Source organism: Rhinatrema bivittatum, chromosome 1 (assembly GCF_901001135.1).
Source record: "Rhinatrema bivittatum chromosome 1, aRhiBiv1.1, whole genome shotgun sequence".
In the NCBI taxonomy this organism is placed as follows: domain Eukaryota; kingdom Metazoa; phylum Chordata; class Amphibia; order Gymnophiona; family Rhinatrematidae; genus Rhinatrema; species Rhinatrema bivittatum.
In genome coordinates this window covers 530,969,796-530,988,255 of record NC_042615.1, presented here as the reverse complement: position 1 = coordinate 530,988,255, position 18,460 = coordinate 530,969,796, and the positions used below count along the sequence as shown (strand labels likewise).

General features: G+C 41.8%; 1 protein-coding gene across 3 annotated transcripts in view; it reads left to right on the top strand.

Annotated features, from left to right (window-relative positions):
* Nucleotides 1-18,460, top strand: part of SPATA6L (spermatogenesis associated 6 like) — a 183,778-nt gene that overhangs the window by 49,092 nt on the left and 116,226 nt on the right. For all 3 annotated transcript variants that reach the window (XM_029613496.1, XM_029613501.1, XM_029613504.1), the window contains exon 5: nucleotides 18,013-18,137. In XM_029613496.1, coding sequence (XP_029469356.1) covers nucleotides 18,013-18,137 — 125 coding nt within the window. The remainder of the gene's footprint in view (nucleotides 1-18,012; nucleotides 18,138-18,460) is intronic.

Here is an 18,460-nt window from a genome sequence, read left to right as displayed (position 1 = left end):
GGTGATTTCCGCGGTCCCTCGGAGGTTGGCCTCAGTCCAGCAGCCGACCCTCGGCATGAACTTAGCCCCTGGCAACGGGTGAGGCTGAGAGGCAGCGGGTGCAACTTCGAGCGCAGTGGTGAAGGTATTTTCCCTCTCCCCCCGCAGCCGGAGACTGCCCGGAATGAGACTGGGAAACGCCGAGACAAGGTAAGGTAGAAAACTTCTTTAAAGTCTCCGGTCTTCGAAGTTCGAAGAGTCGCACAGGTCACCAGCCGGCGCCAGTGCCACCAGGTTGATCAGCCCTAGCAGGGCTAGGCCCCGGTCAGATTTGGGGGTCCTCCCACGTGGAGACCCTCTGAGGTGGTTGCCATACTGGCTACGTAGTTGCCGTCGTCATTTTGACCTATTTGCCGCCCTGTCCACCGTCCCAACCCGTGCGCACAGAGGTGAGCCGTGCGCACAAATCTCTTGTGCGCAAATTGGCACGCGCATAATTGCTGTGCGCATAGCGATGCACACAACCACACTCATACTGTGCCGGGCACATAAGTTTGGCCCGTGCGCACAGCGGCTCACGCATCGTATTGAGTGCGCTTCCAACTTACATCCTGAGTCCATCTGTCTACACTAAGGAAAAAACAAAATTATCAGGTAATTTCTCCATTTCCACTTGTCTCCATGGCGGATCCGAACAAGATTGTAGGCGCCTTTTAGATCCAATTTTGTGAAAATCTTCGCCCCCTGAAGCCGATCAAATATTTCTAAAATTAATGGTAAGGGATACCGGTCCTTGATGATGATCTCATTCAGACCTCTGGAGTCAATGCAAGGGCGAAGGGATCCATCCTTCTTGCCAACGAAAAAGTATCCGGCTCCTGCCGGAGATTTGGAGGGTCTAATAAATCCCTTTTGCAAGTTCTTCTGGATGTAAGCTGACATAGCCTCTGTTTCGACTACGGAGAGTGGACATACTCTTTCCTTAGGTGGTTCCGAATTAGGCTTTAAATTGATTGCACAGTCATAGGATCTTTGTGGTGGAAGTATGTCAGCAGCCTGCTTAGAAAATACGTCTTGAAAGGAAGCGTACTGTGGTGGTAGACCAGGAGGAGCGGATGTAGTAGCCATACATGGCAGTGGTGTTATTTTTTTTTTTAACATCACTGCCAATTATGGCAGTCAGGGCCTCATTGAGAAAGCTCCATAGTAGACCAATCAAATTGAGGAGCGTGTTCTTGTAGCCAGGGTATGCCTAGCACAACAGGGTGGTTGGCTTTTTCGAGAACCAGGAAAGTGATGGTTTCAGTATATAAGGATCCCGTGCGGAGGCAGACCGGCTGAGTGGTGGTCGTAACCTCTCCGGGCAAAGGTTTGACATGAATGGACGAGAGAAGGAGAGGAGTGGGTACTGGCTCAGATGGCAGTTGTAAATGTTCAACTAACCTCTTGAGAATGAAGTTCCCACCAGCACCTGAATCGATAAGGGCTTGGGTGGTGAATTTGAGAAGCCCAGAGATGATGGAAGCAGGAAGAGTCAGTGGAGGAGAAGGAGCAGTTAGACCTAGGAAGAGTCCTCCAGCGGATCCTAGGTCTGCATGTTTCCTGGACAGATAAGACAGTTTTGAACTGCATGGCCGGTCTTCCCGCAATACATGCACAGGCCCATCTTCTTACGAAAGCGCCTCTCTTTTGCTGTTAGATGGCTACGGCCTAATTGCATAGGTTCATCTTCTTCTTCTGGGCTAGGTGTAGTCTGGACTGGAATGGGCGGTAAATTCCGGGAACGGACGCCAGTGGATACAGGTTTCTTTGGAGGTTTCACCTCAGTTGAGCGTTTGCGTACACGGTGGTCAATTTGCCCAGCCAGGTCCATCAATGAATGTCTGGTAACTCCCGGGCAGCAAGTTCATCCTTAATGCGGGAATTAAGTCCTTGTAGAAAAATAGCTCTTAGGCAACCTGAATCCCATAGGAGTTCAGAAGACAGAGTCTTAAATTCAATTACATAGTCCGGGAGTGGTCTGGTTCCCTGTTATAGATCCAGGAGTGCTGAACTGGCAATAGACTGGCGAGCGGGGTATTCAAAAACTGAATTAAAGAGAGCCAGAAACCCAGGCAAGTCATTTAATATAGGGTCATTGCGCTCCCAAAGGGGTAAAGCCCATGCCAGGGCTTTCCCATCCAACAGGGATAAAATGTAGGTAGTCTTGGTAGCAGCTGTAGGAAAATAAGCTGGTTGCAAAGAAAAATGCATACAGCATTGATTGAGGAAGCCCCTATACAACAGGGAGTCTCCCATGAAACGTGTGGGGGCTGACAAAGGAACTGTAGTACGCCCAGTGACCCCCGGGAGGAGTTGCAGTCATGCTGGAATTAGAAATGTCCATCAGTCTGGAATTCAGCTGAAGGCTATAGTCAAAGTGTCGAGAGACCTCTGTTGCTCGATGATCCATTGGGCCAGGCCAGGAATGGCCTGTAAGGCTGAGAGCTGAGCCGGGTCCATGGAGTTAGCAATCTGTTATGTTTGGTGTGTCTTGAACTGAATAGTAGGCCCTTTGGTCGAGGCGAGTGAAGACTCCGCCCACAGGGAGGAGCCCTGTGGGCCCTTACCCTGACAGGCAAGGTCTCAGTAGATATACAACAGAGAGACAACTTTATTACACAGCAACAATCTTGAAGAGCAAGCAGACGAGGCTGGAATCAGCTGATCAGTCCTGTAGAACTCTGCAACGCGGAGGGTCCCGGTGGATATCTTATCTAGGCTGGTTTGTGCTGGCTGTCCCAGTAATGGTCCACAGCGCGGGGTAGGCTGGAAGCCGTTGGTAAATGCACAAGACACGATGGATCCGGTAGTGGTCCACAAGCGGAGTAACCCGAGAATCCATGCCACAAAGGTAGAGTACTCACGCCGAGAAGGTCGAGGCAGGGGTGGCAAAGCCCCGAGGATGACTGGAGCAGGATCAGCAGGAGCAGATGAGAACGATGCAGGAACTCATTGAAATGAGAAGAGAGAGAGAGATGGCTCTCCGAGGAGCGGATAGCCCTGAGTGCGGCAAGGCCCCCGAGGAGCGGGTATCTAGATCACCCAGTAGTCAGTGAGGAAGTCCCAAGGTAGCGGAACTAGCAGGACGAGATTCCTTGCTAACTCGTAGCTCAGATGGGCAGCTGGGTTTAAGTATCATGAGCGGGTGACGTCATGTGGTGGGGACGCCCCCGAGGTTCCTGTCATAACGTAGTTAAAAAGATGGCTGCCAGGAGCGCCCATGCCGTCCCGGGCACGCCATGAGGGCCGACGTGTGGAAGCGGAGGCCACCATTCTGCTCAGACTTGGAGCTGTGTAGAGAAAGGAGGTGAGCAGCATAGGTCACAGCCGCCTACAACTGACAGGCGCAACATTTTATATGTGTGTATCTGATGCACGTGGGTTATAAAATACTTTTGTAGATCTCCACGTAGCCATATATGTACATATATTGGTTCTGCATGGAATTGTTAGAAAATTATCCTCTGAGAAGTTAAAAATACTTAGTACTTTATGTGTAGTAGTTTGTTATATAGAAATGGACACATGGTGGCAGAAGAACCCTACATTTTAGCTTTTTAAGCATGATAATTTGAGAATGCGGAAATGCTGCTCACAATGATTTTCAACTTTTATTACATGGAGGGCCTCCCCCACCCAAAGTAGCTTTGCTCAAGCGTCGTGCTCCCCTCCCCCATTCTTTGTTTTGCTGTTTTTTTATAAATTAGTTATTTCAACAATCCTAAGCAATTAAACTTAGCCTCTGAAAGGAATACAGTAAGGACCTGATTTCAAAAATCATTTTCATGCTTAACATTGGGTTTTACACATGTAAATACAGGAGCAAGGTTGTACAGGTCCTTTGATTATGCAATTTTCAAAGGGAACATTTTCTTGTTTAAAACTGGTGCAAAATCCATGGGTATGAAGTACTCACGGGCTTTGCACTTCTGTGGGCAGTTTGAAAATTATTCGCATAATAATGCAAAAAGAGAATTTTGTACTTACTCACAGGGCTCAGTCCAGAAATATGTGCATGATAGTCATTAATAATTACACCTTAGGGATGCATCAAAATCAAATAGTAGATATTTACTGTATTATACTCTTCAGAGATTGCTAACCCATCTATGCCATGATTTATTACGGCTGTTAAAAGGATGGAACTGAGTGGGGTTTCTGATTAACAGAGAACATCTGCTAGCCGTCCATGTAAATGTTTTGGGCCTCACTATATGCATTTAAGTTTTACACATCACCATCCCTCATATCTATGCATCTAAGCATGGACAAACTCTATTGGTCAAAGCAACTATCAATCAAATTGACCAAAGTTTCATTATAGAGCTTTTTTTTTTTTTTTTTAAACACAGCAGCCATTTTAGAAAGTCAAGTGAAGGAGAAAAAAAAATACAAACAATAGCTGTTTTTCATTTTCAATTTTATTTTTAGTACGTTCCTATTTTTTTTTACATTTTTAGCAGGTTTCATATAATTGAGGTGTTGCTGGAATCTATGGGATCCTTATCTGCCTTAAGCAATTTTGGTTATTTTAATTCTGCATCAAACTATCTTAAGGAGCATTACATTGGGATTTCCATGGTCACAGTAAACGGTTAATTTATATCACTAGAAACAGTCATGATTTTCTAGGGTCGTAATGGTTATTTATTGGTCAGGTGAGACCGGAGAGATCATAATTTAAAAGATCAGAAATTATAGGTAGCAAAACAACACCGATTATTTCTCTAGTGCCATAATTTAACTCTGCTACCTGTAGAGAAAGGGGGTCATTTTCAAAAGAATCTATGTGCATAAAAGTAGCATATATCATAGCAATTTTCAAAAGCCCACTCATGTGCGTAAAGTGCATTAAATGCATGTAGAATCCAGTTTGAAGCACATCAATCATTTGGGAAATTACCCCCAAAACTTGTATTTCTGATTCAAAGACAAAGTTTAAAGTTTTCTTTGACAATTCTGTTACAATTTATTGGAAATGCTTTTCATGTCACTGCTAGTAGTTGCTAGAACTGAACTGTTTAGAGCTATTGTGGCTTCTTTACTGTTATATGACTTATGCACTTGCTTCCTGTTTCAGTATGAGTTCAGTTGCTGGTTGCTTGCTGCTCCCTTGTATCTTGTATTGTTTTATTGCTCTTGTAAAAAATAAATAAATAAATAAACCTTTTGGCTTCTTTGTTTTTCTTTAGAAGACATTCTGTTTTCTAAACAAACTCTGCTGTGCCACAGATCTCTAACAAAAAAAAAATTGGGTTACAGGCCTAGGAAATGCAAAAGAAGATTAAAGAGAAAGCCAGAACAGATATCCCACAGCTGGGGCAGAGTGAGATCAACTCCAACAAACAAGAAAAAAAACAAACAAACAGTAAGAGAAGCCAGGTAAATAATATGCAGAAATGATTTGCTAACCAGCAGCCTGCTAGAAAAGATGTACTGTGAACAAATTGAAAATGAAAGTAACTAAAAATATCTGAAAATGCTACGAGTCATATTGAAGTGCTGAATTCCAGCAATTATCCAACCTGGAAGTTTAAGATGAAGATTTTTCTAAAAACTAAAGGACTATGGCAGGGTATAGAATCTGATCCATCTGATATAACAGCTACACAGGAAGTGGAAAATGCCTGGAAAAAGCATGATGAGGATGCAATGAATAGAATTATCCAGACATTAAGCACTTCACAGAATGTTATGTTATTAACCAAACTACTGCAAAGGCATCTGACAATGTTTGGAATAGGCAAATAGAGAATGTATCCCCCCCAAAAAAAACCCCTTAAGCATAGGATAAATACTGTCAAATTTGAGAAAGAAGAGTCTGCTACTACTTACATGCATCATGTGGAATTATTCATTGAAGAACTCTGAACCTTAGGAGATCCGATCGTGGAGCCAAAAAGTCTATTACAAGCAATTCATTGACTCCCTCAAGCATTCTCTGGAACTCAGATGTGTGCAAGATATCTGAGCTGACTTATCCAGTTAAGTTAATCGGATAAGTTAGACCTGCCATAGAGCAGTCTTGTCTGGCTAAATTACATAAATGGTTTGTTTTTTAATATCTGTCTCAAGTTGTGCATGTTCTCAGAAAATGGTCTCTGTGCTGGCTCCTCTTTATGGCGGGAAGAAAATGGACACTACAATTGGGCAGGAGGAAGTAAGGTTCATGGACAGCAAGAGAGCGAATAGAAGGATAATTTGTGGAGGCAAGAAGATCTTACCAGAAAACGAAGGATTTGCCCTAACGTTTCTGACTCAACATGTTTCTCTTTTTTTTTTTACTTTTTATTTCTTAAACAGAAAACAAGGTTTACAAATCCAGTGAGAGAACAAACAAATAAGGATGTTCATTAATACAAAGTAAAGCATATGATCACTATATTTGTGGTAAATCATTGTTTGAATAAGACCAAAACCTGTTCCACACAGAATCACAAAGCCCGCTTTTCCTTTTGAGAGAGTGTGCTAGTTTCTCAATTGGAGTTATCTAAAAAAAAATTGCTTCCTTCAGTTCTCCAGAGAAGGCATCCCCTTCTGTAATTGAGTGATTGTGAACTGTGCAGCCAGTAACAACTGATTTGCTAGCAGCCATTGTTACCCCACTGAAACCAACTTCTAGGATCCAAGTAATGCCACCTCTGGAAAAGTGGGAATGTCAAAAGCAATAACGTGAAATTTCCTCAAAAACTACAATAAAAAATCTTACACGGCAGGACTTGTCCACCGCATATGCAAGTGGGATCCCCTATAACCACATCCCCTTCAACACCGAGTATCATAGCCAGGATTTGAATTCAGGAATAACGGAAGTCCAGTGAAGAGTCTGACCATTAAACCAACTCTTTTCTGGCATATGGAAATATTAAATATCTCCACCCACTCCTAGTCCTCTTTGACCAAGCAAATTAATAATTCAGTGTTCCATTTGTGCCTTAGATTATGAACCTTGTCTCATCCCTATTAATTCCAGATGGCACCGGTATACCAAAGAAATAGGCCTAACCTTGGATTTAGGGTTTTGTCTACATAAAGCCAACTCCACCACATTAAACTGCTGGGGAACCCAACTGGCATTTTTCAGTTTAGACAAAGAGTGCAAGAGCAGAACATTTTGAGAGTGCAATATCAACAGGTATATGAGATTGCTGCTGAAGCTACTCAAAGGGTAATATCTGATCCACCGACCAAACATGTCCAATATATTTATCCTGTGAAGGTCCCAATCCATGGTATTACCAAACAAGGAATGCACAGATATAGAAAAGTTACAGCATATCAAGGAAAGGGGAGGGAACTTCTTCTCCCCCAACCCTAATCACCCCCACATTTGGTGGCATATAGACAAAGTGTGAGCTGTAACAAAGCTGCGCCTACACATCCTGACCATTGGATGTGAAGAAGGAATGTAAAAGAAGGTAATGTAAAAGAAGCTCTTTTACATTACCTTTAAAAAAAGATTATTATAAAATACAACTTAAAAAAATCGTAAAAAATTGAAAAGAGAAAAAGAGAAGAAAAAAAGACTGACTGCCGCAGATGATTAGAGGTCCGGGCGGCTCTCTTTTGAAAACACAGAGAACACGCTGTCAGGCTTGATGATGTGGCCATACATTTAAAAGAAAGATTTCTTTGGGAAGTGGTATTGTAATATGAGATTTATTTGATACAACACTTCCTTTTTTTGACATATATTTGTGTTTCGTGGAAATTGTTCCAGTTCTTCTTTTTTGGCGGACTAACATAGGAAGGCAATCAATTACATTTAAAAAATGCTGAAAATCCTTCTACTCTGTATCTGAGTAGACAACAAGTGTAAAAAGCAATTAAGCCAGAAACAAATTTGTAAACACCTCCCTAGACAGCCACAACCCTTATAACTGCCAGGGCAGGCAGAAAGTGAAAGTTGGGAGAAACCTCAGGAGCTCCACCCTACTCCCTGCGCTTCCTCAACACAACAGGAACTCCTCCCCGCCCCTCCATTCAACACCTCCCTATTCCATCTCCCCTTAACGAACACCTTCCCAACCATCCACCTAAAATGCTTCTTTTTTTTTTGGTTGACTTTATATTTACTGTTATTGGCATGAGTTTGGCTGATTTCTTAAATTACCTTTTGAACTTTCTAATTGGTTTCTTTACTAGGATTTTTTTTTTTTTTACTTGAAAGATGGTACTATACACTCTGAGCCAGATCATTTTCTCTGCTTAGTGCTGCAGTGTTGGGTACTGGGAGCTGTTCACTGCAGGGAAGGGTTGGGAAAGGGGGTGGATAGTTGTGCTATTTTGCAAGGGGAAGCAGTGGGATCGAAATGGTTCCATTGGAATATTGATCAAGAAGGTCAATTATAATATTAAGCACTGGGAAATGCAAGCTTGGTACATATGTCAAGTTGGAGCATGATCTGACACAAATGCTTTTTTTTATGTCTATATGCTGGGGGGTTTGGTGAGGGAGGGATAGTGGGTGGGGTGGGGAAAAGGAGCAGGAATAGTTGGGCATTGTAGGTGTTGTAAATGGGAGAAAAAGGGGATGACATTCGGAGAACAAGCAGGCCGTGGTTGGCAAACTGCAAAGAAGTGATAACTGTGGGCAATGATAAGTCAGGAACTTCCATAATATATTTTTGGATGTATAACCTTTGAATTAAGTATTAAGGGATAATGGCAGTCTCTAGATTGCACATGCTGTCGCTGAATGTTAGAGAATTTCCATACCAGTTTAAAGGTCTAGGATACTGCTATTTTGTAAGAAGTCAATATTCAGAGACAATTCAGCTAACAAACTTAAAGCTATATTTACATAGTCGCGATAAAATATTGCATATTTAAAGGGGTAAATTTCAAAAGTATTTATATGCTTAAAATTGTGTTTTACATGTGTAAGTGGGCTTTTAAAATTGCTACACTATATGCCATTGAATTGTCAATAAGTTTTATATGCATAAGTGCACTTTAAGAGGTGAATTTTCAAAATTGATACGTGGGTAAAAAAATACGTGCACGCATAAAAATAGCATGTATATCAGGGACTGAGAGTAAACTTGCGTGTGTAAAAAGGGGGCAGGCTGGGGGCATTCCAGGGAGGGACCAACAGTTTATGTGCATAAGTTGCTATTTTACAACCTGCCAAAGTGATGTGCGTTAAGTCTTTTACTTGCGTATACTTACTCTTGCTCAATATCTGCTGTAAATGATCGTAAACAACTTAAAAGTGAAAAAATGACTGGGTAGGAGATCTGGATGAAATGGGGGGACTCAGGCTGAACAGCCAGGAAGGTCTTCACGAGCTGCAGATGGACTGGGTGAACTGGTAGACTAATTGGCAAAACTGGTAATTTCATAGCCGCCCACATATTATAAAATCCACTGACTTGTGTGTGTAAAAGCCAACTTACAGGATATATGTGTCTAACACAAGTAACATCTATTTGTGTATCCCCTTAAAATTTGACGTGCAAATATTTATTTATTTATTTATTTCGGAGCTTTTATATACCGAGGTTTAGCAATTAGCCTTCACCCCGGTTTACAGTAAAACAAATTATTACATCGAACAGGACATGGAACATAAAGTGGCAGAGATTACATCGAACTGTTAGAAGAATATCATAGAACAAATCTTAAACACTTGAACAAGGTCACGTCGTGATTAACTAAACTTTAACGGCATGATATATCCGCATATATATATAAAAATGATATATCCGCATATATATATATGCGGATATATCATTTTTGTGCACTTATTCGCCTAAATTCTGACTCACCCGGCTAGCTAGTGCCTTTGCCGCTGCTTGGATAAATTTGAACTTATCCAGATAAATAGCATTTGTTTTTTACTTTTCCAGCTATCTTACATGCAGGATTCGTTGGAAAAGGGCTAATTAGATGGACAAGTAGCTCTATTCAGATTTATACGGTTAAGTGCCGCTACTTAGCCACATAAATCAGAACTTACCCAGATAAGTATCATTACTATTATAGATAAGTCCGAACTCGCATAACTTACATTTTTACATATGCGAACATGTAGTAAATTGCCAATCGCCCATATACACGTGTATATGGGTTCATGCAAGTAGTTTGAAAAGTTATCTTCCCTGCGCGTATATGGGTTTTTGAAAATTGCTATGATAATATGTTACATACATAATTCCTTTCAAAATTACCTCCTGTGTGAGTTAAAGCTTGTATGACAAAAAAAAGTGGGCATGTTTAGAAAAAATTTTCAACTATCGCTTCTATGAGGATGTATCAGATGTTGGTGGAGAGAGGAGTTTGGTTAGTTTGGAGAGTTAGGTGAGAGGAGTTTGGACAGTTAGGAATTTGATTACCTGAGTAATTTGTCTTTGCCTTTTGCTTGTTTCTTCAGTGTTTACTTTCCCCATTGTCAAGTGTCTTTTCCTGTGTATGAAAGAAGTGTAAGAGTTTTTGTTTTGTTTGTTTATTTTTAGAACGTGGTTGAGAGGAATGTTTGTGCATGATAGGTGTGAGAATGGAGAGTAGTAGAAGCGGGTTGTGCATGAGAGGAGAGGTAGATCAGGGGATGAAGGAGGGACAGAAGAGGTGGAGGGCAAGAGCATTAGGGTGAAGAGTGATGGCAGAGAGAAGAGACAGAGGAGTAAAGACAGGGAGTAGAGAAGAGATAGAGGGAGGAAAGAGGTGGAGGTGAGAAGGTAGAGTTGAGAGGGAAGAGAAAGGCAAGTCAGGCATAGAGAGAGCAGAGAGAGGGCAGGGTAGTGGACAGACCAGCTACAAGAAGAGAGGTAAGAAGGGCTGGGATGTGGGAAAGGGAGCAAGAGGAAGGGACACCAACTTAGTGGCAACTCAGCCATTAGGCAGCCAAAAGGGCAGGCAACATCTGAGAGCTCAGAATTTCTCCTCTGAGGACAATGAGCTCCTCATCTAGAGCATCCTCTCAAAATATGCCATGCTGTTCAGGAACCAGGCAGCCAAGATTCCAAAGGTGGCAAAGAACCAGATATGGAAGAAGATTGGAGATACCATCTTCAGATGCAGGGGTGTGAGGAGTAACAGTGAGCAGATGGTGCACAGCTTTCAAAACGTAAAGGCCCGGTTGAAGGCGTAGGTGGCTAGTAGGAGGAAATATGCAAGGAGACTGAAGGAGGAATGCCGTGCCCTATCGTCTTGACACCAGTGAATACTTGGGGCCAGATGCATTTGAGGGCCTGCCAGAGGACCTTGACACTGCAGGAGAGATGGCAGGTACGTTTTAACAATAAATGCAGGACTGGTTGGGACATCAACAAAGATGTTTTTCATAGGATTACCACATATATGGTTCTATATGTAGAAATCTGATGGAATAAGGTAGAGAAGGAGTTAGACTGGTTATTTATATGCACTTTTAATTTCTTTCACAGGCCCCGGGACCCAAGACCCAGCACCTAGTGGGAAGAGGCTGAGGACCAACCACTGAAGCACTCAGAGGAGACACATAGACAAGAGCTGGAAGATCTATCTTGGGAGGAGACAGAGGAGTTACCTCAGGAGGAACTGCATGAGGATGATGACAAGGAAGCCAACAGCTGGGGATTTTAACCTTATCACAATTCATTGAGGAAACTGTCCTTGGTTGGGACATGGACTCACAGGAGCTATCAAATGGTTCAAGCACTCCATAAGTGGAAGCTAGACCCAGCCAGACATGGAGCCTTCTGCAACACAAACCATGGAAGAAGTAGTAGGAGTGGGGATCCAGGTGACTCTACCAGAAACTGGAGCTCAGCAGGCACTCAATCTAGCAACCTTACATGACTTGCTAGACAGGCTGGAAAGATGGCAGAGTGTGCAAATGCACAACATCCGGAGAGAGATGATTAGGATGAGGTGGGCTCAGCAGGAGCAGACACAGGCCATTCAAGAATAGACCCTAGCAATTTCCCAGGGCTTCAACACACTGACAGCAGCAATGAACAATATAAATACAACTTGTATGCAGGTCTGGCAGTCCTTCCAGAAGGCAGCTCCAAGTCCTGCTTTCTCACAGACAATAATGCTGCGAAGCAGTCCTCAGCTGTCAGGCCATGGCCAAGGGGACATGCAGCTTCCTGGCAAGAAGTCTAGAAGGTGATGCAGCACTTAAGTAGGCAAAACAGTGTCATGATTCTGCATAGTGATTGGCCTGAGAAAAACAGCAGGCAGCTGGGCCCAACCTGGCTGAAGAGTCCCTGTGCTCATCTGATGGAAGGCTGCCTATTGGGCCCACCCTAGCTGAAGAGTCCCTGTGCCCAGCTGATAAAAGGCTACCTGCTGGGCCTGTCTTGTCTAAAGAGTCTCTATGTGCAGCTGCTGCCATGACCTGTTATCCTTTAGAGTATTTAGCACTTCCTGATCCTGGTTATAGAGACCCAGTAATGTAGTACAAGGATGAAAGATGCACTCCCTGCAGGCCCAGAGTGACATCCTGCATGGTGATTCTAGACATGGGCCCTGCTACCCCCACCTGTACCTGTTGCAGCTCTGCCCCCCCAGTGCTGGTATTTTCCTAGGAAGTGTCTCTGCCACCCTTCCCTCTTGGCGCAGCTGATTAGCTGCCTGAACCATTCAGGTAGGTAAGGTATTTTTTAAAAGGTGCAGGGCTCTGTAGATGTTGGAGTTTTGAAAAAATAGAGGTAAATTTTAAAAGCCCGGCACACACTGAAATTAGGGGATGCGCACACAAAATAGGCTTACACACACACACGCCCACCGTATTGTCAGCTCCGAGCTGTGCACCTGTCACGTTGTGCACATATCTCAATGAGATTCAAAAAGGGGCAGGGCATTAGTGTGGACTGGGCAGGGAATGGGAATTCTGGGGCAACGCCTAGAGTTGTGTGTGTAAATGCTTATGTGCCTGGACACGTGCTCATGTCCAGTGCCGCGTAAGTTTACTTCTGCTATGGAGGAGGTATAGCTTAAATTTTTTTTAAAAAAACAGCCATTTCTAAAGGGTTTGGAGTTATAGGGGAGAGTGCAGGCTATTAAACCCGGGGAGTCTGGAATACCTAGCTCTTGGCTGGGCGATTTAGTGGATGAACTGGTGAAACAGGCAATGGCATGGATGTGCACCCATTATAAAATACGCTGATTTATGCAACTAGGCACACGCCCCTTTAAAATTGGGTGCGCACCCAGTTTATTTTATAACATGCACCCAGTTTATTTTATAACATGCATGCATTAACAACTGAAAAAAAGCAATTTAAAGCTGATTTAAAAACTTGGCTGTTTAAATGCGCATTTGCAGAATATGAATCAGCTAACCAGCATGACCAGAAATAAGCAAACCATTCTGATGAGCAATTCCCTATATTTTAGTTTAATTGTATCTTAGTGTTTTATGATTATGCTATTTATTTAATCTATGATTTTATCTTTCTTAACAGCTAATTTATTCTTTTACCTTATATAGTTTTAGCTGTTACTATTTATGATTATTGTATTTCTAATCTTTTTATTATGTGTAAACCGATGTGAAGGCTTGTCTGATGTGTCGGTATATAAAAACCAATAAACTAAACTAAACTAAACTACATGTTATAAAATTGCCAAGTCCCTGGGCACACGCCAACACACACTTATCAATGTGCACCTGCAAGCCCCCTTTGACACTGACTGTTCCTATGTGCAAATTTGGCCATTTTCATGCAATATTTTGTTCAAGAACCAAGTAGCTACAACTGAAAAACTAGATATTTTGCCAAATTTTTATGATATTTAGTCCAAAAATGCATTTTAATGCGAGAAGACAAAAAGCACCTTCATTTGAATAAGATTTGCATATTTGCAAGCACATTAGCAAACATTTTAAATTATTGCATGATTTTGGATTTATCACACAATATTTGCAAATATTACATGATAAAAGCCATTTATGGTGAATTAAAGCCCTAACATGGATAAACTTATCTGGCTAACTTTGTAGGGATATTATGTGGTCTAGGTGCACTGCTGAGAATCCCTAGCTATCTTAAAGTTAGCCAGATAAGTTTATTTGGCTTACTTTAGGACAGTTCTTTGGCTGCCTTAAAGCTATTTGGCTGTGTTAGCTGGATAATGCTGACAATTGGCATTTATCCAGCTAACTTTCCCGGAAAGCAGACTTTATCCTGTAATGCCCTCACCACCCCCTTGAGGGTAACCTTTTAGCAGGATAAAAACTTACCTGGCTAACTTGGGGCTGTTCAGAGCAGCAGGAGTTTCATATTGCACCATTTTTCTAGCTAAGTCTGAGTTTAACTAGACAAACGGCACTGGATATCAGCCTCAGAATTTACAGATTGTGTTCCTGCAGGAATCACATTTAACTAAAGCAGAGCATGGAAAACTGAGTAGAAGATGGGTTGGCCAGAAATAATTTGCTTCCTATAACTCAAAGAGCTGTGTGTATTTTAATTACAGATTATTGCTTATAATGGTGAACTGATCTTTCACAGACCCATAACGAATGTCTGTCATCCTAGAGATTAGGCTTTATGGGAGGCACATCACTCTGTTGAATTTATATGGCCAAACTCAAATCATAATGAGTTCTATAAACATCTGTTTGGAATATTAGCTGATTTTGACACTGTATGCCAGATTTTAAAAAGCATTTGGAAGCTTAAAACCAGTCTTTAGATATGTAAATGCACTTTACCCATATAAGTGGGCGTTTGAAAATAGCTACAATATATGCCATTGAATTGTTCATAGATTATACACATGTAAGTGCACTTTACATGCATAAATGGCTTTTGAAAATTGCAATGTAGTATGTTACATTTACATAAGTAACTCCTTTTAAAATTATCTCCTATACACTTAGGGGCAGATTTTAAAGCCCTACGCGCGTACATCCGGGAGGATATACGTGCGTAGGGGGGTTACGCGCGCCGGGCCTATTTTGAAAAGGCCCGGCGGCACGCATAAAGCCCCGGGACGCGTGTAAGTCCTGGGGCTTGAAAAAAGGGGCAGGGCAGGGCGGGCAGTCCGGGGTGGGGCGGGAGCAGGGACGAAGCCTCCAGGCAGGCAAAACTTATAAAATAAAGGTTGGGGGGGTTTAGGTAGGGCTGGGGGATGGGTTAGGTAGGGGAAGGAAAGGGAAGGTGGGCGAAAGGAAAGTTCCCTCCGAGGCCGCTCCGATTTCAGAGCGGCCTTGGAGGGAATGGGGAAAGCCAACAGGGCTCCCCAATGGCTCAGCGCGCGCAAGATGCACTATTGTGCACCTCCTTGCGCGCGCCGACCCCGGATTTTATAACATGCGCGCGGCTGCGCGCACATGTTATAATATCGGGTGTACATTTGTGCGCGCCAGGTTGCGCGCACAAATGTACGCCCGCGCGTACGTATTAAAATCCGGCCCTTAATACTGGATTATAACTGGAATACATACTTCAATAAAAGGAATGAACAGATCTGGACAAGTTTCAGGATTCTCATCCTCTAGGAAGAAATGCAAAGTGATTTGGACATTTGTTATGAAAGATGGCTAGAAAGAGTGAAATCTTAGCTGGCAAAATTACACTTTTTAATTTTCCTAGAAACAAACATATAGGGGTCCATATTCAGCCGCTATCCAGCTGAGCAATTTAGCTGGATAAACACAGCTTGCTAACTTGGCTTGGATATTCAGCGGTGTCATTTGCACTGCTAAATGTTCCTGGCTATCTGTTAGTTAGCCAGATAAGTTTATCTGGCTAACTTTATATCTGCTGAATATTAGGTCTAACTTACTTGACTAACTTACTGGTAAATTTTAAAAGGAATGCGTATATTGCAACGTGGACAAAGATGCTCCTCATTTTATAAAGTATGTGCATAGCATTTAAAATACTCATGCTGACAGCCTTTATATATGAGAGAGAGAGAGAGAGAGACTCTCTATAGGGTCAGTCTGACGCTCTATATATAGATAGTACTGTAGAGGAACACTTTGAATCGGGGTAGGTTTTTGAAAGTTGGGTTGGGGTTAGGGCGGGTGGTATTACAGACACATTCAGAGGTATTCATTGTAAAATTGACATCACTAAAGAATTTTAATCTTTATAAGCAATGAAAAGGAGTTGATTTGTTCAATACAGCTAGAATTTTACAGTTAAAATTTTAGTCCTTATTGGCAATGAAAAGTCTAACAAGAGGAGTAGATTTGTACACTGCAATCTCTGCTAGCTGCATTCTACAAATCAACCCTTTTCATCGCTCCGGATTTACGTGCGTAACCCTTTTAAAATCCGGCCCAGTGTGCAGTATTCAGAAATAGTTTGCACTATTCAGAAATAGTACACACTCTTTCTGAATTGTAAAAAACAAAAACAGAAATTGACCCCCTAATGTGATGACACAAGACAAAATGACATGTTTTGGTCTGCTCACCGTGTACCAAACATACAGATTTCCTCTACATTTTTCTAGGTTTAGTAATGCTAGCCCTATGTGCTGGAGAGTATTTGGAAGAATAGGTATACATATAGATGTGGTAGAGCTGTGTAGAAGTGAGGAAGTTTTAGCAAGAGTGCCAAAAGATAATTGAGGGTATATGACTGAAGATCACCCCACTGTTGCATTATGGGGAAATGCAAGCGGTCGCTTATAAAGATAAATGATTGATTTTATATATGTTACATGCAGTGCGGTTAACCATTGATTATTTCTGGAAGGTATCCCTTCAGTTGGATTTTTGGTTTAGATCTGTGGTGGAGATTGTTTTCATGGAGCATATACGATCAGTTCTAGAGGAGCTACACTGGTTGCCTATAATACAGCAAATAGATTTCAAACTTTTATGCATGATCTTTCAAATTTTGCATAAGCCTGTTCCTTTTTATCTTGACAGTCACATAAGCCAGTATTAATCATCATGTTCCTTATGTACTTCCCAGCAACATATATTGGAGATCCCTGCTTTTAAATTAATGGAAACAAAAAAGAGAATATTTTTCTGTGTAGGCCCAAAGCTACACAGAAAACTCTGGATCTTGCTGCCCCTTGCCATTAAATCTATAGAAGACTTTTTGGCCTTTGGAAAAAGCATAAAGTGTGACTGTTCAGAACAATTTTCTCTTGATTACCCTTGGTGATAATATATATATATATATACTTTTATGTTTGTCAGAGTGTATTTATGTTGAGAATGTAAACCACCTTGTAACCTACTAAGGGAGAGATGGCCAACAAATGTGGAGATACATTGATCACATTCTCTCTTAAAGGCTGGTCTGGGGCTATGAAAACATATGGGCCACACATTGGGAATGGCGGAGGGCAAATTAACTGTGTATTGACTTAATTGTTCATAATATTAGGTTTACATGACTTCTGAGGGAAAGTCTGTCCTTCCCTCTGAGTATTTCCTGATCTTCTGAAAGCAAGTTTATCTCCTTAAAAAGGATTTTTGTATTTTGGTGAGCTTTGCTGTGTTCCTGTGTTTTACAGGCCTACCCCTAACACCACCCACTTCATTCACAGATTAACTTTTCAGCCCTAACCTTTATCTCCCTACCCCTTACCATGCCCCCTTAATCTTGCATACTGCATTGCCTTTACAACCTCACAATTTGCCCTCCTTCATTCCCTCCATTGTTCATACCTGCTACTTTACTGTTTGCAATCTCACAATTGGTTTGACGTACACTTATGCTACCATATAGCCTTGTTTCTCATATAGTTATGTTATTGCTCTTTCTCATATAATTATGTTATTGCTCTTTCTCCTATAGTTATTTTATTGCGGTTTCTCTTCTCCTGAATCTACTCAAGTTCCTTAACTCCTGTTTTTAACCCTGAACCAGTTTCATGTAACTCTCTTTTCCAGTTAACAATGTTCTATGTAAACCGGCATGATGTACATATGAATGTCGGCATATAAAAACCTTAAATAAATAAATAAACAAACAAACAAACAAATAAATAAATGTCCTGCTTGAAAAATAAAGATTTAAAAAAAAAAAAGCAAATGAATAAAATGAATTTCAGAAATTGTGCTCACTATTTTGTCTCATGCAGTGGGGGAATTGCTGTCTTCTTATGAGGAGAACACACGAGAGTTTCTCTATCCTGAGCCCAGACTGACTCCTCCATATCCTGGGATGGACAGAGAGGTGCTAATGACGGTCGCTCACAACTTCCCAGTAAGTTCTCTCTGTGGAACATATGTTCACTTTTGTTACAAAATAGTAAAAAAAAAGTAAAAGCAGGCTCTAAAGACATATGGATGCTTGTTCTCTAATTTCCCAAATTATTGCTTTTAGTTTTCTAGGCCTGGTAAGATGCAGTGCAAGAAGGCAATTGATTGCAGAAAGTGAGATTGCATAGCTGTAATTGTGGTTCTCTAAGAAAAGCAGTTCAAAGGATGGGCTTTGTGACTCGTGTCTTATGCTATGCTGAAGTAGCTTCCTAAGCTGCCAGGTCATGGAAAAAGACCAATATGACACAGAACTGGAAAAGGCATCCA